This window comes from Mytilus trossulus, chromosome 9 (assembly GCF_036588685.1).
Source record: "Mytilus trossulus isolate FHL-02 chromosome 9, PNRI_Mtr1.1.1.hap1, whole genome shotgun sequence".
Taxonomy (NCBI): Eukaryota; Metazoa; Mollusca; class Bivalvia; order Mytilida; family Mytilidae; genus Mytilus; species Mytilus trossulus.
Window position 1 is genome coordinate 35388353 of NC_086381.1, and position 13365 is coordinate 35401717.

The 13365-nt window shown below is 31.0% G+C and overlaps 1 protein-coding gene across 3 annotated transcripts in view; it reads left to right on the forward strand.

Moving 5' to 3' along the window:
• The window catches only part of LOC134685652 (signal peptide, CUB and EGF-like domain-containing protein 2), a 55747-nt gene that overhangs the window by 41093 nt on the left and 1289 nt on the right, over positions 1-13365 (forward strand). For all 3 annotated transcript variants that reach the window (XM_063545604.1, XM_063545603.1, XM_063545605.1), the window contains 17 exons: positions 316-426; positions 854-970; positions 1367-1483; positions 2136-2258; positions 2842-2958; positions 3822-3944; positions 4543-4752; positions 5189-5308; positions 5750-5908; positions 7869-7971; positions 8605-8708; positions 10246-10410; positions 10632-10799; positions 11048-11209; positions 11481-11678; positions 12235-12387; positions 12888-12967. In XM_063545604.1, coding sequence (XP_063401674.1) covers positions 316-426; positions 854-970; positions 1367-1483; positions 2136-2258; positions 2842-2958; positions 3822-3944; positions 4543-4752; positions 5189-5308; positions 5750-5908; positions 7869-7971; positions 8605-8708; positions 10246-10410; positions 10632-10799; positions 11048-11209; positions 11481-11678; positions 12235-12387; positions 12888-12967 — 2330 coding nt within the window. The remainder of the gene's footprint in view (positions 1-315; positions 427-853; positions 971-1366; positions 1484-2135; positions 2259-2841; positions 2959-3821; positions 3945-4542; positions 4753-5188; positions 5309-5749; positions 5909-7868; positions 7972-8604; positions 8709-10245; positions 10411-10631; positions 10800-11047; positions 11210-11480; positions 11679-12234; positions 12388-12887; positions 12968-13365) is intronic.

Here is a 13365-nt window from a genome sequence, read left to right on the forward strand (position 1 = left end):
ATAACTTATGATCATCAATATAATATCAACAGGACAAAATAATTGAGTCATGAACTTTATTCTTATCTTCATCTGTTAAACAGTGGCCATAGTAAAGATTCTCATATATCTTAAGGTGAGCGTCAAAGTTCCATTAGAGTCCCTAGAACTTTGTATACAGTGGCTATATAAATTCATATTGAAATGTATCTATGAGTACCGATAAGACAAATATATCCACCCAAGTCAAAAGCTTTCCTTATTAGCGTAATAGAAAATCGAATTATCAAGACGCTTTTCCTTACAACTGTGTAATAAATATTTGTATGTTCATAGTTGGACGTTGGTGTCAGGACCGATTGAAATGTGAACATTTCTGTCAGACAAATGGTATATGTGGATGTAGACAAGGTTATAGATTACATTCCGATGGCAAGCACTGCTTACGTGAGTATAAATCGTCGCCTATAAAGAGAGAGAGAGAGAGAGAGAGAGCTAGAAAGATACATTTTTCAAATAGTGAAAACCTCTTTTTTGTAGCAAAATTTGCTGGTTAATATACTTTGATGTATGCACGACCTGTAGATTCTAGCATCTACACCATTTAGTGTAAAATAAGAACGTGTCTTTAACTTTGACAGATTCTTATATTTATACGAATACTATATACGTGTAAAAGAGGAAGTATTGTCAAACTTTATTAACGTAAATAGTTAATATTTTTTAAAAATCATCTTATTTTAACATAATTTAAAATAAATACACCAAAGCATTCTTTCATTTACTGTCAGGATGAATTATATAAAGTATAAACATATCTCAGAAAAAGAAAGTAACTTGTTTCTTTTTTTCATGTGTTAAAAACTATTTCTAGGTACATGTTCTGCGGGAAATGGTGGTTGTCAACATAACTGTACTGTTACAGCAGAGGGTACGGCATGTATATGTGCTCCTAAATATTTACTGATGAGTGACCAAAGAACTTGTGTCGGTAGGTATTTTGAACATTGGTAAATTTCTGTAGCCTAAGTTTAACATATGATGTTGCAATTCCTATAATTATGTAGCTATCATTTGGTTTTTTGGCTCATCTTACAAGAATGATTCAGCCTTATTCTTTTTGATAGGACCAACTTATTTGACACTCTGAAGTTTTGGTCTCGATCATGTATTCTTATGATGATGCATTTAACGAATCAACATTTAACAGAATAGTATGAATAGTATAAATCTGAACATGCTTAAATAAGAACGTTTAAATGAAAACTCATAGATTTTCTCTTTATTTTTCATTTTAGATTTTTTAAGATAAATACCTTTTTCGTATGCATTCATTTGTTAAATCTCTCTATTTTTTTCTTTTAATTATGAATTTTGCCTTATTTAGCTACATGTGAAGTAAACAATGGTGGTTGTGATAGAAAATGTACTGACTCACAAAAGGGTCCGACGTGTTCGTGTCCAAAAGGCTATAAACTTCATCAAGATGGACGGACGTGTCTAGGTAAGAGACTGAGAAACATGTAGGCTTGTATATTCAGTAGATATCAATGAAAATATATAAAAAATGATCTGAATGTAACTGGAATTTGATGCGACTGTCATACAAGTACAAGTAAAACTAGGATTAATCCACCATTTTCTAGATAAGTAAATATCTGTTCCAAGTCAGGAATATGACGACAGTTGTCATCCATTCGTTTGATGTGTTTGAGCTTTTGATTTTTGTAATTTGAGTAGGGACTTTCCGTTTGAATTTCCCTTGGATTTAAGTATTTTTGTGATTTTAATTTTTATATTAGTTTTCCAAAAAAATCTATACTTTCCTCTTTGTACTGTTATTCTTTGCATGAAAGCAAAAAGTCTCTAAAAGGTCTTATTAATAAATTGTTCAGAGCATCTTGAATTTTTAATTGTTTTTATAGACCTTGCCGTAGATAAATAAATGATACAGTTTGAAATGTGCACGATTAGTTTTTTTCATTGTTTTTCAGCACTTTTTCACCGAATTTTTCTGTATATGAATAATAAATAGTGATTCTCATATATTGGATGGGTTTCCCTCAGTTTAAGTTTGTAACCCGGATTTGTATTTTTCTCAATCGATTTATGAATTTCGAACAGCGGTAAATTACTGTTGCCTTTATTTAATACAGATGTGGACGAATGTGAGATAAATAACGGCGAGTGTAGCCACCAGTGTGTGAACAATGTTGGTAGTTATGAATGCGTTTGTCCTAAAGGATTCAAAGTTGAAATAAATCAGCGAAATTGTGTAGGTATGTCTTTGATTTTATTCATCTATACAAATACGCTAACAATTAAAATAGATTCTGACATCATTCTATTACAAAAATTTTCAGAAGTTCTCAAAATGGAAGAACATTTACTTTTTAAGGGTACATTATTTTCTGTTTCCAAATTTCATTAACAGTAACTATTGATAAAAAAGTGTTTTCTTTGATTTCAATATTATTTCAACCAAATGAAATGCTAGAATAAGTTTTTATAAACATATACCCATATCGATTATATAGAAAAGATGAACTTTGCCAAATATTCTAACCAAAATCACAATTTTAGTTTACGCATGGGAAGTCAACGAAAAATTAACAGAAATTCCACTAACTAACAAGGGTAAGGGTTCATAAATGAGTGCGTTTTTATATAGGCTATACTTTTAGATTTTTGTGTGTTTGTTATTTGTATTCAAATCTTGATTAAACATTTATATTACCCGTTTATGTAAGAAGATGTGAAATGTATGTCTATATTCTTGTAACTGCATACTTCCTTTATAAAATTGGATTAGTTATTTGTAAAAGTATTAATTGAGATATTGTTTTTCCATTTGCACCCCAGATATAAACGAATGTGAGGTAAACAGTACCTGTGATCACACGTGTGTCAATACCCCTGGAAGTTATCATTGTCAATGTGACAAAGGATATCAACTGTACGGAATAACACATTGTGCAGGTAGGATTCATAAAGCTGATTCCCCATTGTTATAACCTGGAGAAGATTCAGGTATATAAATAATGAACGCACAGTTGTAAAAGCATTTTTGAAATGATCTATTACTAACGTATTCCCCAAATAGATAGCAGTGGTTAACTGTAATTCATGTATATAATCAACATGAACCAGAACTGTATTAGTGGATCAATTTGTGTTTTTTACTTTATTGCATTACAATAGGAGTTTTTCGTCTTGTTGGAAAGTTTATGACCGCAATGAACGGTAAAACAAAAATAATTTTAATTAGCTTATTTCGAGGAAAAAAATGAACTTTTTTGTTTATCTATTCATTTGAATTAAGATGCGAATTCATATAAAGAAAGTGACCTTTTTAACTTGTACATGATATATCTTCGGTGATTCAATTATTTCAGAAGTTTTGTTTAATAAAGAGAGATAACTCAGATTGTTTAGTTTTATTAAAAATGTTCTAATATATATGTATTGTCATGAAGTCGGGAAACAATTACCATGGCCCTGTTTAACAGTTTTTGTCTTAAGGATCAATTTATCTAAACCAACATTTTTCTTTGTATTTATACATTGGTGATTGTAATACAAGATCATTGCAAAATAATATGATATCTGTCGTTTGAATTAAACCAAGAGTGATTGTTATTCTTTTTAACGAACGATTTGATCCTTATTGTAATTCACCCATCTTTCGCTTCTTTTTACTCTCTTAATACCCTAGTTTGTCTTAAATGTCGAATACAACTGTTACATGCGAATCTCGTATGACCCAGAGGAATATTCTCGCTATAATTCTAGAGAAGGCCAGAAAACCAATGTGTATAAAATAAGTTTTGATGTAATTACAGATATAGACGAATGTTCCATTAACGATGGTGGATGTGAAAATAACTGCGAGAATACTGAAGGTGGATTTAGATGTAGTTGTAGAAATGGATTTAAACTACATTCAAATGGAAAGGATTGCATCTGTAAGTTTCAACAACAACAAAGCCAGTACTTCGGTTTTGTCAAACAAATACTGATATTGTTTGATATTTTGTAATTTGTTGTTAAATGTTTTTTGAAATCGTTGAAATTAGGATAAAAGAGGGGCATTCAGACTCATAAATAACATTTCACCCTAATGCAAAGATTTTATTTGTTGTAAAGATTTGGCTATAATTTTGTTTAATTTTTTTTTATCAGCCCTGGCACATTTAATTATGTTTTGAATGTCAAATATTCAGGCCTTGATCATCATCGAATAGACACAAATTGTTGAAATGCGTATCAGGTACCGTAAAATTGGCACCGTTGATATTATCAATACAACTGGGTCGACACCTCTGCTGATGGATGGTTATTCCATGGGGGTTACTCCAGCAAATTTGTCAATACCTCAGTTCTAGAAGATAGTACGGATATAGTTTGATTGAAATTTGCTGTAAAATAATTTGGAAATAATGTTAGAATTAGGAAATATATCTCCCCAAGCAAACATTTAATCCTTTTCGGATTTGACTTTCCTATGGTCTGATAAAGCAATACTTTGATGTTATGCAATCTTTTTGTGTTATCTTATTACAGCAAACAACATATGTGATACACTGACACAACCGAGTAATTCGCGATTAAACTGTAATAAACAAGGAGATAAAGAAACATGCGACTTTCAATGTCAAAGAACGGCAAAATCAGCTACAACGAAAGACAATTTTGCACTAGAATGTGGTCCTAATACAGAATTCAAATGGAAATTTGGTAACTCAACTGTGACGTCACTTCCTCATTGTTCCAGTAAGTATTGCATGATAAGAAAGGGTATTCTTTTCTGGTAATGGTTTGATAAGAAAATAGATTGCATGCTATTATATAATACTTTGTTATGAAGGAACAAATATTAGGATATACTTTGGTTCACTCCTTTTTGCTCATTAATTGACATATTTTTTTTAGAAATCCATACTTTGTTTCGAGCACCATTGACATCAAATGCTAGATCCATTTTTGGTAATGTAACTCTCTAACTGTTTGGGGTCTAATAAGGTCATGAGTTTTTAATAATCGGGCTGAGCGTTCCTGATAAAAGTTATAATTACCTATGTGTTTTATATTAGTATGACTGAAAAAGGATTATACACTTAAATATATTTATGTAGAACTTGTACATACATGTGCGAAACATGATTAATAGAAATGAAAAAGATCGTCTAAAAAGTTATTTCTTTTGTAGAAACTATAAAAGGACCAAAATTGAAAAGAACTGTCACATTCTTGTTTGTGGCAGACAAATGTCGAACAAGGAGAAGTTTACGTGAGCTGATAAGAAGGAACATAACACAACAGTTAAACGGTAAATACTGTCCATATACCAAAATGTGATAAAAACGTTTATAATAAACTAGTACTGCAAGAAAGTGTATAAGTTTCAAGCATGTTTTTATACTTCTCAGTGCTGAGCTCTGTAAAGTAAAAGAGTCTGATGAATGATATTTAGAATTAAATAGTTTTTGAAGAAACAAACATTTCTTTAATTGGATATATGTAATTTATAGTTCTATAGCAAAAGTGTGTGGTTGTAGACGATTGGTTTCAATTGTTTTTTTTATTTAAACATACATTGTAAGTAACTATCTCAAGGTTATCTCTCTTTCAATTTCTATCCTACTTTTCAAATGTTAATTCAATCGATAATTTGATTTGACATTTGTGTGAGAAACTACTTTTTTGAGCAGAACTCGACTCAAATGCATTTTCATAAGATAATCATCAATATGTATGTTTTGTATTACAGAACAGAAAAAGTATAATTGCCGTCAGACGTGTAATGTGAATACTGTTGAGATAGATTGCAATGCTAGACTCCCAAAGAGATTCAGAAAATATAAAAAAGCTAAGCAGGCTGTTGTGGCGGCTGAACTTGAAATGGAAATTGATTCTTTGCCTGTTAAAGGTAAATAAAGACCTCAATAGTATTCCGGTGTTCAAATGTCATATATATATATATATAATTTGTATCGCCAGACGTGGTCGTTTTGTCTACATAGTCTTATAGATGACGCTTGATTCAAAACAGTTTGAAGACAAATCAAAAACGAAGTTAAAGACTATTGAAACCCAATAATATGGGAAAACATGGACCACATGCTGTTAAGGCACACTATATCTTGGGTTAAAGGAACCTTTTAAAGGAGTAAATAAACTCATCATAGACAGACGCCAGACGTGCGTTTCATCTATAAAAGACTCATTAGTGACGCTCGAATCGAAAATAGTAAAAAAGGCCAAATAAAGTACCAAGTTGAAGATCATTGAGAACCAAAATTCCTACAAATTTTGTCAAACACAGCTGAGGAAATATATTCCTGATGTAGCAAAGCCTTAGTATTCAAAAATTCGAAAGTTTTGTAAACAGTTTTTATATAAATATGACCATATCAATGATAATTCATGTTAGCAAAAAAGTGCTGACTACTGGGCTGGTAATACCCTCTTGAAATGTAAACTCCACCAGCAGTGGCATCGACCCAGTGGTTGTAAATAAACTCATCATATATTATCAGAAATGTAATATAATGTGGTTGTAAGTATCCAGTAAACTGAAGGAAAATATGATCTCCAACTTTGGTTAAATATTTTAAATCAACTCAACCTATAATGGTTTAATTTTTAAATTGTTATTTGGATGGAGAGTTGTCTCATTGGCACTCACACCACATCTTCCTATATCTATCAAAACAAACTGGATGTAAGAATTTTTAACTGTAGTTTTGTTTGCGGTATATATTAGATTTCAAAATCATTGCCACCTGTTTCTTCTATTAATCAGATGTTTATACAACATATATAATGTGATAACACATACATGTGTCATTGTGATAAGAAAAATATATGATAACTAGTAGGTCGTTGAAAAAAAATGAAGTATGAGCGTTTTAAGAAAGCGTTACTTTTTTAAATCTGTTTAAACTTTCCATTTTCATAAGTTCGACTGACAGTTTTTCAGTCCTTTACTTAACAAATTTCGTAGGGAAGCATTGTTGACAATGTTGATATAGTCCAGGTTTTATATTTTTGGCATCTAAAATTGTTGAAATCATAAAAAGTTTAAGAAAATGATAATCAATAAAAAAACAAAAAGCTGAAATCTGAAGAAAATTCTAAAAGGAAAGTCAAATTGAACAATAAGAAGCTCAAAAACATCAAACGAATGGATGACAACTATCATATTCCTGACTTTGTACTGACATTTTCATATGTAGAAAATGGGGGATTAAACATGGTTATAAAGTTAGCTAAACCTCTCTATAACAGTTGCATCAAATACATAAGGCTCATCAATGACGCCCAGATCAAAATAGCTATAAAGCCATATAGGTACAATGTTAAGGAGCATTGAGGACACAAAATTCCTAAAAGCTTTGCCAAATACGACTAAGGTAATCTACTCTGGGATAAGAAAATCCTTAGTTTTTCGAAAAATTCAAAGTATTGTAAGAGGAAATTTATCAAAATGACCATATAATTGATATTCATGTCAACACCGAAGTGTTGACAACTGGGGTGGTGGTACTCCTGAGAACGAAACGTCCAACAGCAGTGGCATCGACCAAGTGGTGTAAAAAGTTATCAAATGTACCAGGATTATAATTTAATACGCCACACGCGCGTTTCGTCTACATAAGACTCATCAGTGACGCTCAGATCTAAATAGTTATAAAGCCAAACATGTACAAAGTTGAAGAGTATGAGGACACAAAATTCCAAAAAATAATGCCAAATACGGCTAAGGTAATCTACTCTGGGATAAGAAGGCCATTAGTTTTTCGAAAAATTCAACGTAATACAGAGATTGAGTTCATTCCATATCGTTGTGCGAAATCATTTTTTTTTTAAATATTTTTAATGTTTAGGAAAATGTGATGCTGCATGTACAACAAAAAGGACTGAACGTCGAATGAAGAAAGCACTGAAAAAGATGAGAAAAGCAGCAAATAAGAAAGATTTTTTCTTTAGGTAAATGATAACGAACATAGTAATAAGAAAGTATTGGAATTGCGAAAAATTATAAAGGTATGGATAGCAATATGTATAATTTATGCATCCTGTTTATTTCTTTCACAGGCTTCATTTTTTTATGTGCGATGTAAATTTGCATTCCTACAAAGGAGAGTGTACCTATATAGTCAAACGTTACCATGCGAACGATGCAAAATTTCTGCTTAAATTATGCACGCGATTTGATGCTTTTCTACAGCTCAACTTAAATACTCTAATCAAACTTCACTAGGTGACTATTTAATTCAAATATAGACCAGTTTCTGTTTATCAGTCTTCATAGCTTATCATTAGTCTGATATGAATACTCACTAGCAGATTTTCGAGTCGTATGATTAGTTATGCATACATATTGTGTGAGTGATACTTACTTATTGTGGTACATTAAATTCATGAATTTTATATCTAGTACAGGCCTTAGTTCTTTAGTTCAAGCTATAACCTTTATTTCTGACCATTTAAACACATTGAAACAAATGCTTTTATAACAAGTAATCTAGGATGAATATAGATACATTGACGACATAATTTTCATAGCATATGAATACTGCCAAGTGGTGTAACCTTATTTGAATTTGAGTTATATTGTAGATATGATAATGCTGATCGGTATATTCTTAAAAAGTCCTTAAAATTTAAGAAAAAGGTGGATTTCTCTTGTTCCGACGGTTTCTTGTTAGTCGGAGAAGCATGTGGTAAGTTAGAAATATAACTACAAATATAGAAATAAAATTTGTATTATGCAAATTGACTCCTCCTCTGCAAAAAAGTAGAGTTTGAGTTTAAAAATAGAATTATAACACACTGTTTATTTTTAATCATAACAGGGAACGCTTACACTGCTGACACTAAATGTAACACTTTTTTCTTAGTAAAGGGCATGTGATACAGTAAAAGGGGAGGTAATGACGTTGCTAACGTACAATTTTATTTTCAAGGAGTCAAACTGTGACAAATCTAGAAAAAAGATGCACTTTTCGACTTTTTTTTAATGCGTTATACTGATTGAGCTTACTAAATTATAATCCTTGTACATTTGACAACTATTATGTATTAAACAAGTAATGAACGTTTGAATAATACGGACATCATTGATTTGGGTTTCAAGCCGAACACATATAAGAAATGAAAAAAAACTTGAAAATTGCCACCATTTTTTTTAAATTGCAAAAATTACTTCTTTTATTTTTGAAAAGTATATTTTTATACATTGACATGTTAAACGTACATAACTTTTGCATTGTAACAACAGAAAATAAGCTACATGTGATTTTTTCACGCTTTTACACTGTTTGTCATTTTTCAATTTGGAATTATTTCTCGATTTTAATTAAATTTTTACAAAAATTGCACCGTACGATTTTTTTACGACCGATAAAAAAAAAGTTCAGGTATTGTACTACAACATATAAAAAGGTTCATCAGTGTGTTAGGTGGGTGCATTTAAGTCACTAACTGATCGTCTTTTCTGAAAATGTCACTCGCCTATTAGTAGATTAATGATTTGAATTATCGGAATAACAACTGGATTATTCGGGTTAAACTAAACCATGTTGTTTACATATCTGTGCATGTGCACAAATGGGAAATTTAATTGACAATATGTGCATCCGAAAGATTCAAAATAGTGATAAACAGAATTGAATATATTCATACAATCCATCTTGTGTTAAAGTTAAGTTTCTACGTGGTACGACTTCAAATCAATGATGCTAGAATAAATACACGGATTGGGTTGTTCCGTCTACCTTTAGACCAAGTGATATTCCACTTTTTAATAGACAACATGTGTGTTTTAAGAATGATTAATCTTAAATTTGATCGGTTTAAAAATGTTTAAATGTGAACGCACTACACCTAAGTTTAAATAAACAGAACACATTGTTTCATTAATCTTCCGATGTACTATTCGCCTCTTTCAAAACAATGAGTTTTGTCACTACTCCATACAGAACATTATTTAAAGCAAGAATAAATGTAAACAGTCACAAAATAAGCTAAAGCGACCATTCACAAAAATATTGCAAATATTGTTAAGTTTCTTCTCGTAAGCTGGTGATTGCTAACGTTTTTAAAAGTTCCACCATAAAATGGTTGATAGATTATTCAACTCCAAGACTAAAGGACGGACAATTTAAAGTATGACACTGGTAAAAAATCCGGTAATCTTAATTTTAAGACTATTAATAAATGTTATATCACCTAGTTATATTTTTGATTATCATATTTTAGTGGCGTGCAGTGTTGGAACATTCTTTGACAAGAAACAAAAGCAATGTAAAATCTGTCCAAGAGGAACTTATCAAGATAAAGAGGGACAAACATTGTGCAATTTATGTCCACAAGTCAAACTTGGTATAGGAATACTTGGAGCTGTCAACGTAACACAATGTACAGGTATGTCAAAATAACACAAAGGACAGGTATGACTTATTATACTATAGTTACCAGAAAACTACATATCGAAACGTTAAATTTTAATATAAATTGCAGAATGATATATATATATTTTTAAAAGGAAAATTAATAATTTGCAAGGAATCACGAGATGAACTAGTTTTAAACTCGTTTGATAATATTACAGTCTGAAATTAAGTTAATTGTCTGTTTTCTTTTAGTTTTATGTCAACCTGGGTCGTATTCCAAAGATGGTATGTTACCTTGTCTTGACTGTCCAAAAAGTTTCTATCAGTCTGAATATGGTCGACTTAGGTGTGTTCCTTGCGGAGGAGGACTGGAAACTACTGGTTTAGGATCACGCAGCTTCAAACAATGCTCTACTAAAGGTAAATACAAATTATTATCGTAATGCAAAGTAGTTTAGATGTTCATCAAAGTTTGAATTTATCCATTCAAATTAACATTAGTTTCTTATTGTTGATGTTTCAGATACAAAAAAAAACATACGAACGACTTGTACAGTTTTTCTGTGTACAAAATTAGTTTCACAAATATCAAAAAGAATATGAAAATAGTTTTAATTCACACAAGAAATTTTTCAAAATGATCATTGTTATCATTTTCTATTCCTTAGCTACTTGTTCACCAGGCCATTTCTACGATATACAAACACACACTTGTAAAGTGTGTCCTACAGGAAGTTATCAGATGGAATATGGCCAGAACTATTGCACAGCTTGTCCTGGAGATACCATTACAGATGAAGATGCAACCACTAATGTTTCAGAATGTAAAAGTGAGTATTGAAACAAAGCATCTTATAAATTGAAAATCATAATTAGTCTTGAAACTAACCGAATAAAGGTTTTGTTTTGAATTTTGAAAACTGTTTTATTTCGAATGAAAATTGTGTTTTTAATCACTTATAACAAGGCAAAATTTGTAATTCTTATAATGTGACAATATTTGATTGATAAATATCGTTGTCATTGTCGCAGCATACATATAATACAACAACACGAAATTATTTCTTTTTAAATTCAGGCCTAACATAATTTTTCTTTTAGACGCGGCATGTGGTGGACTAATTGGAAAGTTTCATGGATTCATCCAAAGTCCAAATTATCCAGGAAACTATCCAAACAACAGAGAATGTATTTGGAGAATAAAACCTGGAAAGAAAAGAAGGATCCTTGTCATAATTCCAGAAGTATTTTTGCAACAGATAGACAAATGCGGTGACATCTTAGTAATGAGACAATCAAGTAATTGTTATTGCTATAATAAAACTTTCCAAATACCTGTATCCTATTTTATTCGAAAAAGTCGTTGAAGATTCTAGGCTTTTGATAATCAATTTGTACAAAACTTTTGTGTCAAGAGACTTACAATGCAATAGCCTAAAACCCCCTGAAAAATCAATAAAAGACGATGAACAGTACGCAAAACACAACATAGAAAAATAAAAAAAATGAGCAACATGAACCCCAAGCAAAAGCGCAGACGATTGATGTGTAAAAGAATTTTAAAAATGGTAAAAGTTAAAATTACAAAAATACCAAAATCCAAAAAAATCATCGCGGAAAGACTTTCATAGTTACAGCTCAAACACAGTGAAATAATGGAAAAATATCATATTCCTGACAAAAAAAATTGCTGCATTAGTAATAGGAAAACGATAATTGTAAAGATTAGGAAATTTTGTATTTTGAAGTACAAAAAGATAGAAGAGTTGAAACCCAATTCTAATTATTATTGCATACATAGGAATAGTGTTTTAGATTTTTAGGTATAAGTAATAATAGTGATCGTTATTTGCAGAAAAGCCATCTTCTCTAACATCATATGAGGCATGCGAGACCAAGGAACGACCTATTGCCTTCACTTCAAGATCCAAAAGGATGTGGATTCAGTTCAAATCCGATGGCAAAAATACAGCAGCTGGATTTTCTATACCATATGTAACCTATAATGGTACATATAAATATAACCATTTCTTTTTTTAAGAAAAATGCATATTCACCAAATAAGTAAACACTGTAAGGGAAAGTTTATAAAAACGATCATTGATGGTTGATTGATAGTCCATAATTATATAATCAGGTCAGTGCTTTGGTACTGGCGTAATTTTTCAGAAAACTTTAAAGTTTCATGTCATAAGTTATGAAAGTTATTTCAAAGAAACTAAGACTCAAACACCCTCAGACAAGTAAATCTTTGTTAATTTTATTGTCTGTTCTTGTATTGTTTTCAAACAAACAATTCGGAAAACTCATGCGGGTTATGTATTTTCAAATGTTTATACAAGAACAACAGGAAAGCAAACCTTGTGCATCAATGGGAGTAATAACGTATAGGAAGTTGACTATATTTAAAGAAAGAAAGTCATACTATGATACTGTCCGCTTTTAGTCATATATTTGATATGTTTTTCCCATAACAAATTTGGACTTATACATTGTTTTCCATTGCAGAGGAATATCAACCACTTATAGAAGACATTGTAAAAGATGGAAGGCTATACAATTCATATCAACACCAACATATTTTAAAGGTAAGGAACGAACTTGATGAATAGACACTGTTATACAACACTAAATAAGCTAATTAAATTGTGAGAATTAAATATTATATGTTATTCAGGTCTCAGACAGGGTATATACTGTGACATTCCCGGCTTAGAGTTTATATCGCCTGAGCCGAAGGCGAAGGGGATATAAGCCCTAAGCCGGGAATGTCACAGTATATACCCTTTCTGAGACCTGAATTACACATATATTACGGATTACCCCTGACTTAATGTTATTTTCCAGTGCAGGTATTTGTTGACAACACATATGTAACTGAGTTGAAAATCCAACCTGATATGTTCGGCATACGTGAAGGATTTTCTAATTTGCTGTGAACATAATTTTATCGTGTATGTAAAAATTTATAATAACACTTTTAACA